We start from the raw sequence: 22,972 nt of genomic DNA, 5'->3' as shown, positions 1-22,972 counted from the left end.
TACCAAAGTGTTAAATTTTTTTTCGAAACGAGGCACATCCCCAATTCCATTTCATAAACGGAATTACAGAGTCTGTAGAACAGCAGAGGCTAGAAGAGCCGAGGGGAAGAGAGTGCCAGTAGCCCCGCCTGACTTTCACGTTAGGGAATCCAGCAAAAGGAGTTTAAGCGCTAGGAACCAAAGTGCTAAATGTTAATGGACAGTGCTCCGCTTCAGGCTTCAGTTTTTTTTCTTTGAGAAGACTTCAGTTCAAGCATCGGAGAGGGCAGCACGCGTGGTTCGTGACAGTGAACAGTAACTAGTTTCCAAAAAGACAGTGAACAGTAACGGCGGATCATGTGAGCTTGCACAAATTATCAGATGGCACCATTTCTTCGACAGATAACGTGAACTAACAATACACGATATAGTTTACGGTGCACAAGTTACAACCCATGTAATAAGGGCATTGTAGTAACGGTCACAACAAATTAAAAACGCGGAAATATAAGTATCACAACCTGCCGCTCTTCCCCGGAACTCCCCATTTCCAGCCTCCAGGAAGCTTGCGGCCCACCCGGCCACACGCTCTCTCTCCCGCTTTTGATGGAGAGGGCTACCAGGGCCCAACTACCTGCTCATGCATGAACTGCTAACACGGCACTAGTATGGGCAGAAGCCCACTGCACATAAACAATAAGGGCCTCAAAATGACCGTATCTAAAGCCCATTTGACTACCCCGCGGGCGGAGAATACTGAATACTTGGGCCTCCTCTACGCGAAATTGAGGCGGGAGGTGTAGGTGGCCTTGGGGGCCCAGTTTCTGGGGATGACGTCCTGGGCCGTGAGCGTCTGCTTGCCGGTCAGGGTCGTCAGCCTCACGGAGAAGGGACCGACGAGCGGGCCCGGGGTGAGGCTCCACGTGGCCCCCCAGATGTGCTGCATGTCCTGCCACTGCGCCGAGTTTGCCTGCATCCACAGCCAAAGTTGCAATTTGGGGGTGTTTAGTTGTGCTCCGTAAATTTTTTGAAAAAGTATCTTTCTACATTTGAAGTACTAAACATAGACTAATCACAAAATAAATTACAGAACTCATCTGTAAATCGCGAGACGAATCTAATAAGCCTAATTAATCTGTCATTAGAGATTGTTTACTGTAGCATTAATGTAGCAATTTAGCGTCTAATTACAGCCTAATTAGGTTCATTAGATTCGTCTCGCCATTTACGGACAGCAGTCGCAATGTGTTTTTTATTTCGTCTAGATTTAAGTCTCCATGCAGGTACCGGAATTTTTTTTTGGAATTTTGAATTTTGTAGCTAAACACGGGCTTGCAGTGTCCAGTGTGAGACCGGAGGACAAGTTCAATGTCGTCTCTAGCCCCCACATGATGGGAGGAACGCTGTTAAAAGGTCGTAGGGCATTATTGCACAAGCAGAAGCACGCCGTAGGGGAAAGGAACAGATTATTCTGTCGACAAAATAAACAGGGGCATCGTGTAGCTGTCAACATAGCTGCCCATTGTCGCGGGGGCAAAAGTAAGGCGAAGCAAAAACTGCAGATTTTAACGTATAATCTCGTGTCTTTGTGAACCTAGGAATAGTACAATTTACTTCGAACGTACTAGGGGGTTAGGGTTACAGAACTCTGCCTTGTTGCCATACCATTAGACCTGCCCGGCAAAAGCTGCAAGCAGTATCAAGTTAGTCTAGTTTCCTTGCACCAGCTAGCTCCCCGTGGTGTTGTTTTGTCCGGGAGAGGAAAGGACCTGCGTGTGATTCTAGATTTCTAGAACCCTAGATAAATTTACTCCGCCGGCAATGGCCGACGCACGACAAAGTCGATGAAACATGGAAGAAAAGTCGCGAGCAAGCAGGAAAGGGGGGAACAGACAGAAGAGGCCTGTAGCTGCTGCGGCCCATGCTGGCCCATCCGTCTAGAAAACCATCGCCCGGTCCCCCTAGCCGCATGTGAAAAGGAGAGGGGGTGGTTTCCATTCACATGCCGCCCTAGCGCTGCCCACGAACACCTGCCTGTCCCTAGGAAAAGAAATCGCCAACTCCCCCCACGGATTACCCAGGAGAGAAAAAACGCCGCCGGAGAGATGGACTCGACTTGTATTGTACGCGTCGTGAAGTATATGTAAAAAGAGAAAGGTCCGGGTGATGTGGTTGTTACGTACCTGCTTGAGCTGCATGGATCCGATGTCGCCGTCGCCGTCCTCGAACTCCACCAGGAGGGAGAGCCAGAAGCTGGTGGAGCCCTCGTTCACGTGGAAGGCGATGTTCTTGCCCCCGTACCTGCACGCCGTCCTGCAACGCAACCAAACAAACGCCACCCGTCACCCGTCAGTACACGAGCTAGCAGTAACACATTTCATTTCCTTTCTCAAGATTCACCACCGGGCCGACGGTTACCCCGAACGCACGCAACAGCAAGACACTGGCGGCCGTGGCTGCTCATTGTAACCTGCGGCTATTCATTTCCGTCGCACGACATGGGCGAATACGGACTACGGACAGTGTGGACTCTGTCGCGCGCGCATTGATTTCCGCTTGGTGCGCGGCATGGCCATGTCACGTCTGGCCTTGTTTAGATGTGTAAATTTTTAAGTGTAAAGTGTTGTAGTATTTTTATTTATATTTGGTAATTATTATCCCGTTATGGATTAATTAGGCTCAAAAGATTTGTCTGGTAAATTATAGACAAATTGTATAATTAGTTATTTTATTTAGCTACATTTAATACTTCATATATATATTGAAACATTGGGAATCTTATAAAATTTTGGAATTTTGAAGCAAACTAAACAGAGCCCCCGCTACTCCGTGCAGGCAGTGCTGCAGAGGTATCAGGTATCCGCGTACCGCTTGGTCCTCGTCTGACAGCAGCGCATTTTTATCTCTGTCTACTACTCTCTAGGTGTGGTTTTGGCTGTATTGACTGCATCATTTGGCCTAACTGGAGGTGCTGTTTAGTTCTCACCCCCGTAAACTCCGTAAACACAAAAAAATCATCACATCAAATATTTCGACACATGCATGAAGTACTAAATAAAGTCTATTTACAAAACTTTTTGCATAAATGGGCTGTAAATCGCGAGACGAATCTAATGAGCCTACTTAATCCATGATTTGCAACAGTGATACTACAATAACTATCCGCTAATTATTAATTAATCATGAATTAATTAGTATCATTAGATTCGTCTCGCGATTTACAACCCATCCATGCAAAAAGTTTTATAAATAGACTTCATTTATTACTTCAAATTAATAAAATTCCAACGCAAAAAAATTTTGCGCTGTAACTAAACAGGCCCTGAGACCAACCACCGGCAGGAAAATACAGTACGGTAGAATCTCCTTTTGACAGTGACAGGCTTCGAGTGCCTGCATTTCGCAACGTTATTAGACGCAAGGCACGCAGTTCGCCTGACGCGGTTGGCCGCGCAACGGCAACCGCCGCCCGCGTGCTTTTTACTACCCTTTACACTATTCCGTGGATGCTGGTCGTCGTGTCGTACGTACCTGCGGAACACGATGTTGATCTCGCCGCGGTTGCGCAGCTGTCCGCCGGCGCCGGCGACGGCGAGGCGGCCGAACGCGGCGCCGCTGAGGTCGAAGTGCGTGCGGCCCCCCGCGCAGACGCCGCCGGGGCACTCGTCCGTGACGATGACCGTGACGGCGCGGCGCGAGCAGATGCCGCGGTCGAGGCACCGGACCTTGTAGCAGGCGCCGCAGCCCTCGCCGGACTTGAACAGCACGGGGCTCACCGCGCCCACGCGCGCCTTCATCGGCACCACGTCCACCAGCGTCCCGTACCCGCACGCGCCGCCTGCAGGGGGGTTCGGTTCGTCCACACGGCGATACATTTCATTAGAGAGCAGCTACCATCATTGTCAGTTTCACACACAAGTGTATAGAAAGTTACGGTACAAATTAAAATTAATGATAAAACCAGCACGGAGTACATGCACGTGGTTACTGCGTGCTTTCAGATCTACTACCTGCAGTCACGGTAGCCAGACCGACGGCAACAGAATAATATTGGTGGCCTTGTGGGGACGCAGCTGAGAAATGCACAACTGGTTCTAGTATGGAGTATGGACACGGGAGCAGCATGCAGCGCAGGTCAGCAGTTCCGTTGAGAGCTGAGAGTAACCAGAGTACCAAACTGACTCCCAAAAATAACCCATCTTGCATGCAGCCATGCAGGACCGTTCGCACTAGCACACTTGGTCAGAGTAAAAACCACGCTGCTGATGCCACGGTACCCTCGCTCGATGTAAAAAAAAAAGGAACAAACCTAACGTGACCGCGCCGTCATCTCTGCACTCTGCAGCTCCTCCGATCCACTGACCACTGCACGTACTTGTAGCACGACGAGCTGCAATTTTTGACCGACACCTCCGTTTGTCTGTGTCAGGCCTGACTCAGGCGGAAAATGTAAACGGAGCGTCGGTGGATTATACACCCCGATATGGTTGTTGGTTCCTAGTAAAAGCGGCGAGTTAATTATTAAGGACGCCCGACACAGTCGAGCACGGCCGTGGCCACATGCTCCGTTGCCGGCCGCAATCGCTCGCACGAATCTTAAAGGCTCGCAGCTTGACAATTGTCTAATTGTCTTGAATCTATATGGCCTATAATATGGGCTTTGTGCCAAAGTTCTCTCTGCGTCCGACCTCAAGGCAGGATGGATACGCCGGGGTAACGCCAAAATGTTGCAACGGCCAGTACAATTTGCAAAAGGAAAAACAGTAACAGTCATGCGAATCCAATGCATGGCTTAGTAGTCTGATGCTTACTGCTCGCTATCTGTTTTACAGCAAGAAAGAAAAATGGAACACAAGTTTGGGTGCAGGCGAAGCTGCAATGCACTCGGCCACACGCCATTGCTAATAATTCTTCGCCGAGAGGGATTGTCATCGCAAAAGCCAGAGTGAAGGATGCATGTGAGAATTGAGGAAGCGTGCGAGGTCTCACCGTCGCTGCCGTCGCCCTCGGCGCTGCCGTACCAGGTGGCAGTGGCTGGGTGCCACTCGGGGTCGACCACCCTGTGCGCCGCCCCCGACGCCTCCCCGGCGCCGAAGAGGCCCGCGGCGCAGACGAGCGACGCGAGGAGCACGGCGGAAGAGCTCGAGCAGCCGGCCATGGCGCGCGCGCGCACGTGAAGAACAGAGCACGTACACGGCGGCGCAGCCAGCAGCGAGCGGACACCTCCCGACACTGCCGCTGTCCCGAGCAGGAATGGCCTCCTCTCTTTCTGGGATCGCTTTTAAGCCTTCGAGAAGCCCCAGTCCCCGATGCGCAGAGCGCTCAGAGCTTCCCTGCACCCCCCCCCTGCACAAATGGCGCGGAAGGGACAATGGGGATGCACGAGTAGGGGCGAGGCGGGGAGGGTAGGGTGGTGGCTCGCCGGATTTATAATGTGGACAAAAGGGTAGAGGGAAACAGGAACGTTTAGCTTTTCTGCATGGCTGTTTGATTGATACGAGTGCCCCCCGGGGTGGCTCAGCGGCACCCGTTTTCCGTTTTCGCTATGATGATGGAGAGCTTGGCTTTTGGCACATGATGAGGGGTGGCCTTGCTTATTGGTGCACATTATGGTTTCAAAAGTTGAAGATTTTCGCTGAAGACATACTACTCAAATACAGTACTTATTTCGTTCATAAAAGTGACGTTGTGAACATAGATTTACCCACCATTTTCTATGGAAACAACTGACGTTTGAAATAATTTTTTTTCATAAATGTGTCATTAGTCCCGGTAGTTACTTGCCCCCCTTTGTATAAGTAAATATTGAATATATCCAGCTATTCATTATGAAATAATCGAGGAAAATACAATGCACATTGTTTAAAATGAATAATCAAAATAGTTTTCTCTTAATGAAATGACATAGGTAGATAGTTGTAATTACATGTTTCTGGGACGTCATATTTTTTATGAACAGAGTATGACGGTACGTTTACACATTGATAACCGCAGCGCAGCTGCTAATGAAAGAATTAATCGCAAATGGTGGCCGAACTAGTAGTAACGCGATGTTATGAGTGGTTCTTTAATTTCTGTATGCCCTACATAATCAGCGAAGATTTGAATGATCATTTTACACAACAACCTACATCTTCCTTTCTTCAGACGAATCCAAATGTTGATTGTTCATCAGGGCCCTCCGTGGCCGCATCCAGTAAAAAAAAACTTTTTTGGGATTATACTGTTAATACAGTAATACAAGTTACATCGGCTTGAAAGAAAAAAAAACATCCCACACGGCTACAGCTCCCAATCACACATTGGTGTCCGTTGTACACACTCGACGCACCACTTCCATCCACATGTGTGAATCCACCCAGAACCCCGAGGCTCGCGTGAGTAAAATCCGTTTTTCGCATGCAGTGCGGGCGGGGCTGGCCCGCCTGCGCGCCCGTCCCTGGATCCAAGATTCCAGAACGGAGTGGCAGGCAGATGGAAGCCCAGGAGGCCCCAAATCCGAGTGCAACGCGATGGGAAAGCACGGGCGCGGGGCGCGGCCGGAGCACGCGTACAGCCACGGTCCCGTGTCGTCACGCCGTTTTTATCCGCATCCTGGCAAGTTGCGCTGCCTTTTGCCCCTTCCCCATGTGCGCGCGGGCGCTCGGACGCGACCGGTCACCGAGGCTGCTGGCCCGCGGCGCGGCCTCGCCCTCGCCCGCCCGGCGCCGGGCCGTTGCGGCGGCTAGCGTCCAGGATCCGCGCGCCCCCGCCGTAACGGCGCGGTCGCCGACCGTTCGGCTTGCGCGAGTCGCGACGCGCGCGTTGGTGGCCTGGTGGGGTTCTCTGGTCTGGGCGCGGGAACGTTGGTGGCCATGGTGGGCGGGCGTCCGGGGTGGTTGGCCGGTCGACGTCGCCGCTGCACGACACGACCAGGGTTTTTGCTCGTCGCGGCGTACTCGCGTCGCGCCGCCGCGCGTGAGCAGCGTAGCGGCCGCGGAGCACGAGCGATGCTGCAGCCTGCATGCAGCGGGCAGCTAGCTGAGCTAGCGGCCGCCGTACGCGGGCGCGGGTGCAGTGTGCAGCGCAGTGAAGACGGTGGGTGAGCTGAGGGTACACTTGCCTGCCTGTTCGCGGAGCGATCGGGCAAACAGTGTACGGGGTAGATGGCTGGCTTCCCTCGCAGGGAAAGGAGCAGCTCCGTCCGTGCCATGGCACACAGCTCCTGGTTTGGTACGGTGGACCATATAACGGTGCCAGTAAGTGAATTTACATGACTGCAGGTTACTTTTGGTCTGTTCTTTTTCCCCACCGAAATGTCGAGCTCACGATTCGGATCCTTTACTTCAATTCATGGAGGTTTCCTTTTTTTTCTTTAGCGTTATTATTGGGAAAGATTCGTGCAATCGCCATGGGGTCAATGCAGTAGTTGTCTCAGCATTTTCCTCGGTTGAATTTATCGCGCGATGCTCCCCCTCCAGCCTCCACGCCAAGAGGTTGGAGACTGGAGTGTTGATTTCAATTATTACAGGTGTCTAGCATTATTGCCTTGCTTCATTCCACTGGGATTCTTTGTTGCTGGTGGAGTGGTGGTAGACTGGTAGTTTCTTGCGGCGGCCATTCACTTTCAGTCGCGAGTAGAGTCACGGTGCCAGTGCGCCAACCTGCTGCCTGCCTGCCATCCAGTCCCGCGATTCGTAATCACCACATGTTGTGCCGGCCCCGCATGGCTATCACATGCATGCATGCATGCAGCGTACGTGCCACTCATTCTACCTGAAGAGAACATTTTCTTGTGCACAAGGAAAAGGACGGGGTAGAACGTCGGAGCTGCAGAATCACGCAGGACGGACGATTGCGTGGCAGGCAGCACCGGTGCGCGCGTACTCCGATTTTACATGCTGTCGAAGGCAGTACTGTCAGAACGACTGGAGGAGGCAGCACAATCAAGGCTGTATACGGTATAACCACACACTGCCCAAGCTGATCTGGAAGTGCTTTCATTTCGTTTGGTGGTTCCATTGCACGCACGTCTGAAATAAGCTTGCAACCGATCAGACTTATGGACGGGGCCTAGCCAACCGTGGCCTGGTTCCCCCTGGTACGATCGAGCCAGGCTCGGCTAAAATTTCTTTCGATCTCGACGAAGTAAATGCAACAGCGGCAGAGCCGTTCAGCTGGCAGCTCCCTTTTTAGAGAAAATTCAGGCAGCTCCCTTGATTGGAACCGGCAAGGTGCCAGGGCAACTAGAGAAGAGCGTCGTAACTGGAGGGGTTTCCCAGATAAACAGAACTGCGAGGGCTTCCTTAGAGCAGACGACACAGAGGGAGGAGGACTGGAGGAGGCTCCACCGCGTGTGTCCATCCATTCCTGCCGTACCGTACTATAATGCGCGAGCTCGTTCCCGGCGCTGCGATGCTAGTAGTTTCGATCTGATCGTGGTCGTAGAGGGAAGAGGGATTTGGTTAGCCACTCCAATTCTCGAAGGGCTCGTTCCTCCCATCGATTCTTTCCCCGAGATCAAGCGGGTTTCCGGTGTGGATTCTGACAGGCCTTCCGCAGCAGCCGGGCGCCGCCAAGGGCAGGGATGGCCTGATGGGGAGGGTCAAGGAGGCAAGAGAGTTTGAGGGCACGGCTCCTTTCTTTAGGTTTGGGAAAGAGGAAAGGGAAAAGAGCGCGCGGGCGCGGCGGTGACGGAACGGGGACGGCGGCTTTTGGGCGTGCTGGCGGCACGCACGGCGGTCGCCCGGCCGGCCGGCCCGATCGGCGGCATCATGTTCAGGGCGCAATTTGACCGGCTGTGCTCAAAAGGAGGCGCGGCGTGTTCGCTTTCGTAGCACTAGCTCCTGCGATCTGCGTACGCTTTTGGGTACAGGAGGTGATAACAATTCTGGATTTCTGGGTACTGGCTTGGTAATGAGCCATGGCCAAATACGAAGGCAACCTGTCTGGCGATTCTCTCACTCTCAGCAAGGCTAGAAGTAGACAACTGTGCTAGTCCTACAATCTCTAGCTAGCTGCTCTCGGACTCTCAGCAAGCGCGTGTAGTCAAAACTCCTATTTTCGCAAAGAAAAAAATTGACAGCTTTTTTTAGAGAAAAAAAAATGATAGCTAGATTTATAGAAGTTACTAGAAAAGACGCGCGGCGTTGGGCCATTGCTGGTCGATTTGTTTTTGCACATCAGAGTTCATCTCTTTTGCCTGCAGGTATCTGAACACATGGGAGTTGAAGAAATTGAGGTTTACCAAAACAGTGAAGCACGTAGTGTCCTTAAACCATCGGAAACTCATTTATACATTGTAGACATGACAAAGAAGTTGAATAGGGATATATATATATATACATAAATGTTCATATTAGTTCATGGTTCGACACACAATATATAAATATATTCGCAAGAGGGATATTTAGTGTTTGAACTATCACATAACCCAACTTGTGAAGAAACAGAGTAAGAAGATGGCATTATATACACCAAAAGAAGAGCCACTTCCAAAGCATTGTGAATATAGTTGTGTTTGTCACAAAAGCAGTATGGATATTGGTGTGTTTGGCTGGGACACAGGAAGCGACAAAAGGTGGTTTTGAAGTAAGCATCAAAATAGTTGTTGCATGGCCAATATCTGAAAAAAAAGAAGCGAATGTATTGTTAGAACAATAGATGTTAAAAACAATTTGTAGGATTATGAGCAGTAAATTGACAAAATGTAAGCTTAAAAGTAATATTTTAATATGGAATGCAAAAAATTCAGCATTTCAACATGGCAAGAAAGTTTTATATGTATTCCTATTGTATCTTTCAAGCGGCAATATGGAACTTTAATATGAAGTAGCTATGCAAAAGCGAACATTCTGTGAATTAATGTGGTGCGCATGCATGCCATTCCAGTTGCCAGTTTTATGTCAGCAATGACAGACCTGTAACGGTAGTAGAATACAGACAACATGAATTCTAGTGATGTCTAATGACCAACTCGAAGCAAAAATTCCTAAGATGGTATAACCACAGAATGAGTGTACAAACATGTATGTATGAAGTATTAAGTATTGAAGTACCTGTTGTAATTTTTTACTTGGTTGATGGCTGCATATCAGGTTTCTTGCCTTTCTTAAAGACATGCTTTTTGTCATCATCCTCAATATCATCATAAGGCCTTCTTTTAGTTGCAGCTGGTGTGTCATCCCAATTTCTGTAGTGGAGATAAATAGTATTTTATTAGATTATGCATTATTAAGTAGAGGCATAGATAAGAATATGTGAGTGAATGTTTACCCTGGTGACTTATCAATGTCCATATCATCAAATTCTGCTATGGATTGAGTTAGCATTGCAAGTTCCTACAGTGAAAGTAATATATTAACAATGTATGCATAGTCTAAAATGGAAGCATATTCTGTTTCAGTATGATATTATTGGTGCTTATACCATCTTACCTGATCTGTTGGTGTTTTAGAAGATATAGTCATTAGATCAGGTAGATCCTTGGTTGGAACCAAAGCTGATGATGTTCCTGATCCTTGTGCACATGATTGAGTGGTTAATAATGGGAGAACTTCCTGCTTTCCATGGCATTCTTTTATCAACAGGACCTCAAATGATGGATGTTCAGTCCTCATACTCTTTTTATGTAGAATCCTTACGACAAATGTGAACTTGTGGCCAATCCATTGTGAAATGTCGCTTGGAATTATATCTGGATCATTGTATTTCTTTAATGTTTCAGCACTCTTACCAATAAGTTCAGTAGCTCTTCTTTCGAACATCATAAACTCAAGACTAAATGTGTTGTCTGCAACTATAAATGGTATTTTGTACATGTACATGAAAGGTTGCAAGAATTTGTTTGATTAATTTAATTAAGTAGAGGACTGAAATGATTACAAATTTATTCAGGTTTAGTATTTCTTACTTCCATTCAAATTGTTTTGAAGGGCAGCCTCTATCCTTTGTACACTGGAATCCATCAGATGTTCAAATCATTTTTGATGAGCATGTGCGACAAGCACGATAGCACCAATGTTGTTTATCTGGTATTCCTATGATCGTTATAGTGCATTGATATCGTTCACCCTACAAAATAAAAAACTTTAAGATTATATAGGAGTGCATTGGCTGTCTGCCAAAAATGAGATCTGGATATAGTGGCAGTAATCAAGCGCAATTACTGAGTGCCTGGCAGTTTTTGGCTGGATTTTATCTTTATGTTTACACAGGTGTCTTACAGTACATTAGGACCTGACTAACAAGTGCATTGCTTGTCTTCCAAAAATGAAGTTGCCTACTAATCACTCGTTGCTATTTGTTAGCTGCTGTAGTAGCAGGAACAAAATTTGACTACCTTTAAATTCTCTCCTCCATTTGACAGTACATATTCTCTCTTTTCTTTTTTCTTTTGCTGACAATAATATGAGGATGAGGAGTCCCGCTACTGCTCATTGCTATTTAATGCTGGTTTAAAAAAGATAACTATATTTTAGCTAGCTTTTAATTCGCTCACCTTCTACATAAGCTTTCTACGTAAGCTAAGGAGTAAGGAGTGCCTTGCTTGCCTGGCAAGAATTAGAGCGGGGGAATGGCTAGTAATCATTGCCGGATTGCTGGCTGCTATAGAGGGATGAACAATTCTGGTTGCTTTTAAATTCTGCCAACCCTTTTGCACTACCCATTTTTGAAGCCTGGATATGATATAAAAGATGCAAACAGTACATGTCAATGAAGTTGTCAATATATACCTTTTGAGTAAAAGGATCTATGTCGTTCAGCTGTAACAGATTCTTTTCTTCAAAAGCTACATGAGTCTGATCTTCATTTGGTAAATCAATTTTTTCAACAGTTGTTGCGTCCACCGGTAAGCTGGAAGATAAACAAAAATGATCATATGGATATATTATGTGTGCAAAGCGTATTTATATATTTTAGACATAACATTTATGCATAGAGTAGAAACACTTTAGGATGTGCTCACATGATGTGTTAGCACATGGGTTCCAAATCCTAACAAATATTGGTTAGCACATTTTAGCATTCTCGCCTGTTAGGTTTGAACTGCATGCTAGAATTTATTTTTTAATAGCTGTCTTTGCATGCTATAACTGAACATGTTTTTCTATCTTTTATCCATGCCGATGTCTGGTCAGCTTGAAGAAAGCAATTAAATGTATGTATAGAAGTCCAGGGACATGTAATAGTAGTTGTAGGAAAAGTGTGTACCTTCTCTGAAAAGCTTTTATTGCAGGTATGTCATTCTCATTGATATACCAGCGACAAGCTGCTATTCCACTTAGAAATTGTGTTCCATCTTTATATTGTTTCATTAAGGTGCCAACAAAGATAGCAATTATATGGTACTTTTCTCCAATTTTAAGGACAACATCACCATCAAACTCTAGAGCCCGCATACCTGATAGAGACAAATCTATTGTATTTCCCCTGCTTAAAGTTGTTTGATACTTGTATTATTAGTGATCATATTTGGGATGAAAATATTAGATATCAAATATTATGGACTGAAGATATACCTTAGGTTCTGCAGCTTTATTATTCTTCTCATCATGAGGTCTCCTGCAGTGTTACACACTACTGCAGGATTTGAGACAGCGGTGATTTTTTCCAAGTACATCTAAAATAATATTTATACATCAGCAAATTTTAGTTGCATACATTTGCAGAAAAAAATAATTGTAAAAGGGTTATTGATGTTGAGTAGAGAATATACCTAGGAATCGTTCTTTATTTTTAACAAATTGTGGCAATATTTCAATTGGAGTCAATGAGAATGTGTACTTTGAAAATTCCAGATCATGAGCATTTGATTTGGCAATGGTAGTCCTTCTGTTCAGCCTCAGCATATATGGGTTTTGCACCACCTTGTATCCAGGTTTAGCTTTTTCAACCACAAACTTGCCAAGGAAAATGATTAGTTTTTCGCACAGCTGAGGCTTTAAAATTGGTATTACATCTGGTGGTATTTCAGCATAGATTGCATCACCCTACATGTAGAATTTTTTGTGACATAGATTAGGAATGTTAAAATATACATATACATATTTTTGGTTTGTATTAGTACTTGTACTGATGATGGAAATACCTTCTGGTCAATGAGAACCAAGTCAAGATGCTTTATATTCCCTTTTTCATTTCCTCCCTCTCTGAATTCCCACATCCTTGATACTCTTACATGTAAAACAACATTTGTTGTTGATAGAAGAAGATCAGATATTGTAGTAAGCTCACCCTGTGATTGAAATTTGCATTTCATAAAACATATATTGAACTGTAAGTAATATATTATTGGATATAGTATTTACAGTACCTGCATTGGTATCATTGTCAATATATAGCTACTCTGCAAAAAAATGAAAGAGATGATGTTAGAGTATAACAATAGAATTGCTAGACCATTTCTAAAATTTCTCTAAATACAATATTTGTAGTTGTATTTCCGCAAGAACCATCATTGTTCTCAATTAATATTTTTAGGCCTTTTTTGTTGTTCACTCTTGAGATTGCAACATATAATTGGCCATGTGAGAAAACTGGTTTTTTTAGGTAAAGTCCAACATTTGTAAGTGTTTGTCCTTGGCTTTTATTTATAGTCATAGAATAACATATTTTTATTGGGAATTGACGTCGGCACAATACAAATGGCCAGTGAGAACCTTTTGTAGTAAGATTTATTCTAGGAATATGTACCTTGTCACCTATGTGAGTTCCTGTTATAGTAACTGCTTCAATAATATAGTCTGCTAGGTTTGTTATTATAAGTCTAGTTCCATTACATAGTCCTAGGCTTTGATTTAGATTTCGAAGTAGCATTATAGGAATGCCAGTTTTAAGTTTTAGTCTATGTACTGGGAAATTATTAGCATTTAGAGTATTTAGATATTCAGTTGGATAAAGTATATGAGCATCATTAATAGCGTCCACACATTTAGATATTGAATCTGCACTAAAATATTCTTTTTCAGAATTTGGTATTAAGTCAACCATGTAATTATTAATCTCTTCAACTATATCATTCGTTGTAGCTAAAATCGCTCTATTTTTAATATATTCTGGATTGCTGTATTTATTAAGAAAGTCTGGATATGTAGAGTCAACCAAGGCCTTTATTTTATTTCCTGTTGTATACAACAATAAATCTTGAGGTATTTCAACTATATTACTATCAGGGTCCTCTTTAGTTTCTAATATGTTATTTATTTTCTCAGATCCATTTCCGATTCGAAGTATCCAATCATTGAAATCACTCAGTTCTTTATATTCAAGACTGCTGCTTTTAATTTTCTGTAAACGCATATTTTCATGCAAATATATCTTTGTAACATACTTCCATAGGTATGATTGAAATATTGATGCATTTATAATTTGTGCCTTTGAAGCATTTTCTATTACTGGTAATATTTGCTTTGGATCTCCTCCTAGGACAACTACTTTTCCTCCAAATGGTATGACTTCTAGTTGGTTATCTTTTTCAGATAAGATATCCTTAAATGACCTATCAAGAGCCTCAAAGCATTGTCTATTTGTCATTATAGCTTCATCCCATATAATAAGGTCTGTTGCAATGAAAAGGTCAGCTAATTTTGTTCCTCTTTTTACCTCACATATTGATAATTCATCAATCTCAATTGGAATATGAAATCGAGAATGTGCTGTGCGTCCATTTGGAAGTAATAGTGAAGCTACTCCAGATGAGGCTACGGTTAGTACTATTTTTCTTCTAGGTCTTAGATATGACACTATCGTGTTATATAAAAATGTTTTTCTCGTTCCTCCATGTCTGGCTATGAAAAATATATTTGGCTCATGTCTTAGTACACTGTCAATTACTTTGTGGAAGGCTTCCTTTTGACCTGTATTAAGTTGGTTATATAATATGTTGGCTTCATATTCAAGTTTTACTGTGTCGTAGTTTAACTCCTCTTCAATGAAATGGTTAGTTGCTATAATTTTAGGCGATGTTGTCCTTTCTGGTAGGTTATATTTTGTAATACTGATTCCATTTCTAGATATAAGTTGCTCTATTTCTGCTAGAACTGAATCATGAAGTTCAGATTCTGTAGGATTGTATACGAAAGGATGGTATTGTAGTTTTAGATCATGTTCAATATCTTCACACATTTTCCTCCAATTGGTATCAAAAAAATTTCGTTCATCTTGTAGATTACAATATGCTAGGAGAGTGACAAATAAATTTCGTAATTGTGGTGCTGTAACCCAATTTATGGCTTCATTAAATGCTGCGTACCATTCATTGTCATCTTGTAATAAGCCTCGTGCTGCACAAGCTTCTTTGAATGTTCCATATGTTATCCCATTATATGTTTTCAAATCATTATATCCTCTAGCTCCTTTACTATCATAAGTAGTAGCCTTAGATAAAACCATTCTCCTTCTATTGGATTTACATAATATAGACGACCAATTTTAAAGTTTTGTTTGCGTCTTGTCCATTTTCTGTTGTGGTCGTCCCATGTTCATTGCTGTGGAAATTCACAATAAGTTAATTCTCTAGCTTCTGGATATTGTTTGTTTGCTTCGAACCATTCGGTTAATTTTGTCTTTTGGAATATGGGGTCTTTTGCTATTGCATTTAATTTGGCCTTTTTACATAGCCTAACTATATTTTGTAACGGTACATGGACCGGCAATCTCTCAACTGATGGCCAATGGTGGTGTATATCATAGCCTAGTAATCTCCAAATTGCATCTTGCTCACATATGTATCTACATTCCAAATATTTTTTAATTTCATCTATATCTTTATGTTGCTGGTCTATTGTGTGCTGGTCATTTGTTTGTGTACGCTCAAATAGAACTATTGCTTTATCTAGTCCTTTATGGATATATTTACAAAGATATTTGAGTAGTCCACTTTTGTTTACATATTCTACATTTATGTGAGCTTGATATTTTTTAAGTAACTTTAAATTATGAGGAACTACCCATCTATTATCCAAATTATGGTTATCTCTAGATATATAAATACCAGTGTCTCAGCGCCGGTATTGAGTAAATCCATTTTCATTAAAATTTGTTTCTTTTTGGAATTCCTTTGGATAGTATTTAGAATATTTTTCTTTTTCATACAAGGGCATTGTTGATTTTTTTTTCTCCACATGGGCCATGCATCATGTTCTGCTACAAGAACATATCCTAGTGGATCTTCATGTGGATTAGGTATTTCAGCCTATATCCATAGATCTATCATGTCTGGGGTTATTTCATTGCCTTTTTTATCTATCCATTCTAAGATATGGACATGGGGCAAGCCACTTTTTTGGAACTCTATTGAATATAAAATAGCTATTGCTGGACCAAATATAGTGCTAGACCATAAATCTTGTAGAAGTTCCTGTAGTTTTATATGAAATACTCGTGCAATCACATCAGGTCGATCATTTGGTTCCTCGCCAGGAAGTATATTTGAAGTTATTTCACACCATTTAGGGTTGCATGTAAATGTTATGAATAGATCTGGAGGCCCATATACACGGCATATTGCTACTCCATCATGGTAATTCTGTATCATATAACGTCTTGAGCCTACATGATTTGATGGTAGTAAAATTCTTTTGCCAATTTGGCTACCATTAGTTATTCCTTTTTCTACAGCATCAAATATGCCTTGTAAGTATTCAGCTCTTAGTTTGTCTTGATTTCTCGAAATGTACATTAGTCTATCTTCGTCTTCCATTGCTCGTGCGTCAACTATGACTTGTTTTGATAATCTACCATAGCATAGGAATGGATTTGGCTGCCCTGGTCTATAGTGCATATGGTATTTGAAAAACTCGTGCATTGTGACTGTTTTTTGTTTCATTTTACGTGTGTACTCTCTTTGTTCGTAGTAAGGTATGCCAAGTTGAAATCCTCTTTCTCCATATGGAAATAAAAGAGGATATTGTAATGCCATATAAGCGGGATGGAGAATTGATGTACGTTGCAATCCTTTTTGTTTTGTGCTTACAATTATATCTCGTTGGCATTTTTCTAAAGTTAAATCTCCAACTATTAGTAATGCAAGTTCATCTGTATGCGGCATTTCATATTGTATGCGGCATTTCATATTGTATTCGGTCACCCTTATCAGCTCCTATTATTCGAATGCTAACATCTATATCTTTTTATTTTTCAAGCATGTCGCGTGCATGGCGGAAGGTTTTTACGAGTGGATTGTTTTCATCTAGCATTTATTTTAGTTGTCTTACTATTTCAGGATCTATATCTATTTCTGATGGTTCTTGCTTGTGCAATGCTTTAATTCTGTTGCTTATTTCATTTTGTGTGTCAAAAATATATAGTTCAGCATATTGTGGTTGATTGTTGTCTGAAGGTATTAATGATCCTATACGATGGTGTATTTGGCCATTTATCTTGAAAACGTATGGTCCATCTCCTTTATTTATTTCATTTATAATAGTTGCACCCATGGATGTAAAAGAAAATAAACTATTATATTGTCTAATTTTTTGGAAGAAATGTTTTGATAAAGGCTGATCTCTGTTTTGTAAAAGGTTTAATAGGAACTTTGGAGGCTCCCTGTATTTTGGTATTTTGATGGTTCCTTTTTTGCAGCAGTTTGTGTATATTGGTTCTTTATTTTTATATGTGCCTTTTTTGTTTCTCTCATTGTACCAGAACATAGCATTACAATGTTTACATATATATTCTGGTTTTCCTATATACGATCTTTCTTCATATGATTCTATCAGATATTCAATATATTTAGGGCTAAATGAGACCATCCCTTGTTTACTATATAGGTACGACTGAGATATATCAAGGGACTTGCTATATGGGTCATTTTGTTTTTTTTTCTTTTTGAGTTGTTGTCTTCATTATTTTTCCTTTTCCTTTTTTTACCTGCTATTAAATTTGCTCTATTTTGTCTAGCTCGTTTTGTGTCAGGATTTTTCTCTATTGGTGTAAATTCAGAAAATTTCCTTTTAGTGCGTGCCATACTAAATTGTATGGAGCCATTATTATAAATTAGAAAGAGAGAAGTATTAGTAAACATTAATAGTAACAAAGAAGTAGATGACTATAATATAATAATATAATAGTATCTAAATCTGAAATTTAGATCAATCACATAATTTGTAGCACGAATCAATAAAGACAAAAGCTGTGTAGTAGTGGTGATATGTACCTTGATCTAGAATCTTCCTTTTTTTCACCCTCCTGTTTCATGTCAATGTAGTGTACTGCAGGGAAAACAGAAGAATAAAATTGGTTTAGTATGAAAGGTTTTGAAAAGGTTATTATTGTAGAACATGGACATGCCATAATTGGTGTTATTTAGACTGCTAGGTCAAGTTTTGGTCATGTTACTTTTGTTTCCTAGCTCGTGTTTGTTAGGATGTCCGATCTCTCATATTTGGTCCCCGTATGAGGGTAGGAAGTTGTATGGGGACTTTTTTTCTCTCTCTAATGCAATGAAGCGCAGCTCTCCTGTGTTATCTAAAAAATAATTTGTGTAAGAAAATTTATTTTCTGAACTTTATTTTGATTGCCAATGCCACTGGTTTGCAGATGAACTGGTTCAGTTCTAGCCTTTTTGTTTACTATGAACCTAACATGTTCTAGTTCCAAACTAAACATCACATGCCAGCTCCTAATGAACTGATGCAATTTGTAGACTTGGTGAGTTGGAATGAACTAGAACAGTTTCTTCCTGTTAATGCCCTGTTCCTGTTTGCGATTGATGGCTTAAATTGGTTAGAGGCTAGCTGCCACTTTCATTATCAGAACCATTTTGATTCTGTAATTTCTCAATTATATGAGAATTAATGAAAATTGTGAGTGGTTAGGTAAAACAGTGAGCTCCTGAAACTCGTATGTCCATGCCTTATTTTGCATCTGCCCAGCCATGGCACATCATGTTAATCCTATTCATCAGCATGCTTACTGAATGAACCAAATGACTAAATGATAGGTAACCACCGCTTCCATTCACTAATTAGTCAGGTCCACACATGCAGGTGGCCACTTCTGTTGTCAGGAAGATCATGCTAGACGAGTTTGGGTTGCAGTACATCTGCGCCATTGCGGGCCGTTTCTTCGAGGCAGCCATGGCTTTTGCGGCCATGGTCAGTGTACTGGCCAGCATATAGGGATTGTATTGGAGAAGTTAAAAATGCATTGGCTATCTACCTAGTTCTTTTAGGTGTTTGGTGCTCTGGTTCTTGCGTGTGTGTTGGGGTGGGAGGGGTGCCTGAGCTCATGGAGATTGCTGGAACGGGGTGTCGGGATGTTGTTTAAGAATTTGAGAGCATGAGGAGGTAGAAGAGGGAGAGGGATTTCCATTTTGGCAGTTTTCTTGGAGGATTGCGTCATGGCACCAGCAGGAGTAGCAGCTCGCGGGAGTGTTGCTTGCGCTCACGGGGACCTCGACCTCGTGAGCTTCTTTGAATCCCGCCGCCTTGAGTCTCTGGATCAGCCTAGGAACTGTTGCACGTAGTACCTGGGTGAGCTTCGGCTGTTTCGATCTGGGATTGTGATGAGCAAGTGCGCCCGCGGAGTACGTGCGGAAGCTGCCGTCATCGTCGTCGTAGCTGCCGCAGCAGCGCATGCGCTGACGGATGGAGCAATAGGGCGAGCGGCCGCCGTCGCCACCTGGATCTGCGCCGTGTGAGGGGAGGCGAAGGGCACTGGCCTGGATCGACAGAGACGGGCGCCGGCGGCAGGCACATCTGCGCGTGCCGGTGGAGGGCGAGCGACGCGTACTAGGGACTGAAGGAGGTAATGCGGCGGCGTATGGCTGGGCGGTGGGGGGTGGACTCGGAGGCAGCCGCGAGGGCCATTGGCGTCAGGCCGCGAGTGGAGGGAACGCCGGCGGAGGAAGGTCCGTTGGTGGAGCGAGCTTAGGGAGGTCCGCCGGTGAATTGAGCGCCGGCGGAGGAGGGTGCGCCGGCGGCGGAAGCGGTTGATGCCGACGGATGGCGCATTCGTTCGTAGGTGCAGAGCAATGCAAAGGGACTATCGTTGGTAGGGGAGTTGGGGAGATTACATACCTAGGAGGAAGCAGCGTGATCGACAACGCCCTGGTCGACGTTGGCTGAGGTAGGATGATTTTTTTTGTTGCAATCCAGAAGTGGAAGGGGTGATGGTGATTTTCGCTGGTTTGGGAACTGAGATGCGGAAGGGGAAGCGTCGCTTTTTTACTGATTCCTGTTGTTCTCGATTGCGGTAGAAGTGGAAAGAGAAATCTAGAGTACGCGGAACGGGCGGGAAGAGCAGGCGGGACGGGCGGCGCGTTTGCATTAGACATTGTTAGGTTCCGTCCGATTTGAATCCAACGATAGGAAAAAAATTTGATGACGTGGCCCAATCACAGCTCAGGGAATAACCCAGGTTTCGATTGTTAAAGATTATAAATGCCCAAAGCAGTGAGAGACCACGATTCACTGGGCCCATATTGTGGCTTCCTTGCAAATTAAGGTTTTGGGCCAAATTTCAGCTTCTGGGCTAAAAGTGCTCCTTGCGAAACACTTCAGTCGGTCCACTTGGATATGGGCGCATTTATGTTAGTCCATTTTCATGCTTATGGGCTGAATGACATACAGTACGCTCTCGTCAAAACAAACTTTTACAGACTTCTCTTCAGTTCGATTCGTTCAAAAAGAAAAAAGGATTTTGACAGAGACGGATTGACAGAAGAATATAAACAACTCCCAACTGTTTTAGCGTTGGAGACTTGGAGATCTTTAGGTGAGCATAAGCTGATACGCAGATCACTGATTATCTGCATAGCACCTGGGACTGAGGGCGGAGATGCTCCCGGAGCACCGCGAGCACGTCTGCGAATCGCACTACTCCGACGAGCGCGCCGCTGGTCTCATCAACGACCCAGACGTACCCGACACGATGCGCGAGGGCCTGGGCCATGACGGCCACGAGCGAGCTCCCGGAATGGCACGCCACCACGTCCTCCGTCGATCGCCACCCGAAACTCCCAGACGACATCCTCCGCGGGCGTCGTCCGCGTCCCGACGATGAGTCCTCATCGGAGGAGGTCGACGACGACGGGGACGAGGGCAGAGAGGCGGCGTCCGAGGCGTTCATGAGCTCAGCAATGGCGTCGAGGCCCCTGTTCTTGAGCTGGGCTCGGATGGCGCGGAGCAAGAACTCCGGCTGCGTGTGCGTCAGAGAGCAGTCGATGTACGTCACGAAGTCGCCAGCGGAGAGCGCGGCGAAGGCGGCCGCCACCGACTCGACGTCACACGACGCGAGCACGCCGGGGCAGATCTCGCCGACCATCGCGTCGTCGTCGGCGACGACGGCAACGGCCGTGCCGTCCGAGACGGCTCTCTGCAGGAGCGGGATCGCGTCGAGCCCGCCGTCGCCGACGTGCAGAGCGTGCACGTCGCGGCGGACGAGGCCGAGGGAGGCGACCGTGAGCGCGGCGACAGGGGAGAAGTGGGAGATGGAGTCGAATAGGTGGCGCACGATGTCCTCTCCCGTCAGCACGCAGCAGTCGGACGATGCCGCCGCCACGGCGGCGGGGGAGAGGACCTGGTGATGCCGCTTGCGGGCGCGCGCGTGGAGGGGGACGAGCAGGCCTTGGCACCCGTCGGTCAGCAGCACGTCAATGGCGTCGAGCAGCCTGCAAAGTTTGACCAAAAGTCCAAAATAAATTTAGCCGACTTCGTTAAGGACTGAGAATTGACAGTTCCGGACAAATCAAGAACCAGAGACGTGCAGCACGGCACCTTGTCTGGGGGTCCACTCGGTGGGTGACGCCGTGGCCGCCAGCAACCGCGGCGGCGACGGCGGACACGGGCCGGCCGAGCGCTGCCGCTGGGTCCGTGAGGTTGTCCGCGTCGCCGCAGACGTAGCAGAGGACGTCCGCGACGCTGACCTTCACGTACACCGTGGCCGCTCCCCTCTTCGCGCGGCAGGCGGCCGGTTCGGCGTCCACGAAGACGAACGGGTCGGCCCCGGCGCGGAGCGCGGCGGCGACGGGCGTGGACGGCGGCAGCGTGAGCACCCTGGGCCTGCCGATGCAGAGGTCGGAGACGACGTGGGACAGGAGGGTCGCCGCCATGCACGCGCAGCTCGCTGGAGCTGGATCGGGGAACGGACGGAGGAGGGCGCTACTGATCGAGGCGCGCGGAGAAGAAAATGAACGCTTGTGCAAGCGCGGGGTGAGGCTGAGCGCCTATGCAGCTGAAGGCTATTTATAACTGGCAGAAAAGGTGATGTGCTGGCTGGTGCCCGGCGAGCATGAGTTGGAATGATGCTAATGACAATTGACAATGTTTGGCCGGTAGTTGGTGCAGCACGTAGTAACATTATGGCCGTTAGAGAGGGGTTTTCTCAAACGGTTTTTACCGTTGAAGCTAAACAAAAAAACTACCTTCACCTGCGCTTTAACTTTACTTCTGCCTCGTACGGAACCGTCTTATATCACATTCATTGCTTTATGCAAAAAGGGGAAGCTGGAATCAGCCACTGTGTTCGGCTGGTGGTTCCAGCTCCAGCTCTACAGTGTTTCCCTCTCACATCCCTCCAGCTCCAGCCTCCAGCCACCAACTAGGTAACAGTGTTTTTCTCTCACATCCCTCCAGCTCCAGCCTCCAGCTATAGACAGAGAAACCCCTGCAAACGGCCTTCAACTTATCAATCTTTGGTAACCATCTCCTGTCAGTAGAAGTCTTAAATTACATCGTCTAGAAGAATCCCCAATTTTTTTACTTTGACTTGTTAAAACGCCCGTCTAGTTTTTCATCCGGTGACAGTCTGTCGGACGAGAATCCAGATGGCTCCGCTGCATGCACGTGCCATGTAAGCATGTCATTTGGTACACTGCACCCGGTGAACCTAAATTTTCATCCACATGCACGTGGTCTCACACATGCTAGCAGTACCGTCACTCCTTCAGCGCGCTCTGATGATTCAGATTTACAGGTTATACTATTAACGAACACCTATTTCTCTCGATTTATTTTCATTTTTTTTCGGCTCGTGTTGGTGTACTTAGAGCAACTCCAGTAGAGCTTCTAAA

General features: G+C 45.2%; 4 protein-coding genes across 6 annotated transcripts; all 4 read right to left on the bottom strand.

Annotated features, from left to right (window-relative positions):
• Nucleotides 1-339: 339 nt before the first annotated feature.
• On the bottom strand, nucleotides 340-5,396 carry LOC120710293 (expansin-B16). Its single transcript, XM_039995927.1, has 4 exons — nucleotides 4,969-5,396; nucleotides 3,511-3,817; nucleotides 2,163-2,292; nucleotides 340-949 (listed from the first exon to the last, which is right to left on the bottom strand). Exons 1-4 carry the CDS (start codon nucleotides 5,135-5,137, stop codon nucleotides 755-757), a joined length of 801 nt encoding a protein of 266 aa, XP_039851861.1. The 5' UTR covers nucleotides 5,138-5,396; the 3' UTR covers nucleotides 340-754.
• Nucleotides 5,397-9,296: 3,900 nt separating this feature from the next.
• On the bottom strand, nucleotides 9,297-10,778 carry LOC120655591. Its single transcript, XM_039933492.1, has 4 exons — nucleotides 10,395-10,778; nucleotides 10,234-10,298; nucleotides 10,017-10,150; nucleotides 9,297-9,583 (listed from the first exon to the last, which is right to left on the bottom strand). Exons 1-3 carry the CDS (start codon nucleotides 10,776-10,778, stop codon nucleotides 10,030-10,032), a joined length of 570 nt encoding a protein of 189 aa, XP_039789426.1. The 3' UTR covers nucleotides 9,297-9,583; nucleotides 10,017-10,029.
• A 93-nt stretch (nucleotides 10,779-10,871) lies between these two features.
• On the bottom strand, nucleotides 10,872-13,308 carry LOC120710329. Of its 3 annotated transcripts, none has more exons than XR_005689840.1 (6): nucleotides 13,274-13,308; nucleotides 13,049-13,195; nucleotides 12,677-12,860; nucleotides 12,480-12,580; nucleotides 11,694-11,814; nucleotides 10,872-11,031 (listed from the first exon to the last, which is right to left on the bottom strand). XR_005689840.1 is itself a non-coding variant. In XM_039995959.1 (3 exons), exons 1-3 carry the CDS (start codon nucleotides 12,357-12,359, stop codon nucleotides 10,933-10,935), a joined length of 408 nt encoding a protein of 135 aa, XP_039851893.1. In that variant the 5' UTR covers nucleotides 12,360-12,409; the 3' UTR covers nucleotides 10,875-10,932. The 3 variants fall into 3 exon arrangements, 1 of the variants encoding a protein (XP_039851893.1); XR_005689839.1 differs by having other exon boundaries at nucleotides 10,875-11,031; nucleotides 12,677-12,950; XM_039995959.1 differs by lacking the exons at nucleotides 12,480-12,580; nucleotides 12,677-12,860; nucleotides 13,049-13,195; nucleotides 13,274-13,308 and adding an exon at nucleotides 12,172-12,409 and having other exon boundaries at nucleotides 10,875-11,031.
• Nucleotides 13,309-20,501: 7,193 nt separating this feature from the next.
• On the bottom strand, nucleotides 20,502-22,094 carry LOC120710347 (CBS domain-containing protein CBSX5-like). Its single transcript, XM_039995975.1, has 2 exons — nucleotides 21,678-22,094; nucleotides 20,502-21,571 (listed from the first exon to the last, which is right to left on the bottom strand). Exons 1-2 carry the CDS (start codon nucleotides 22,010-22,012, stop codon nucleotides 20,707-20,709), a joined length of 1,200 nt encoding a protein of 399 aa, XP_039851909.1. The 5' UTR covers nucleotides 22,013-22,094; the 3' UTR covers nucleotides 20,502-20,706.
• Nucleotides 22,095-22,972: the final 878 nt, after the last annotated feature.

Source organism: Panicum virgatum, chromosome 1K (genome assembly GCF_016808335.1).
Source record: "Panicum virgatum strain AP13 chromosome 1K, P.virgatum_v5, whole genome shotgun sequence".
Classification (NCBI taxonomy): Eukaryota; Viridiplantae; Streptophyta; class Magnoliopsida; order Poales; family Poaceae; genus Panicum; species Panicum virgatum.
The sequence above is the reverse complement of the archived record's forward strand: the minus strand, read 5'-3'. Positions and strand labels throughout refer to the sequence as shown.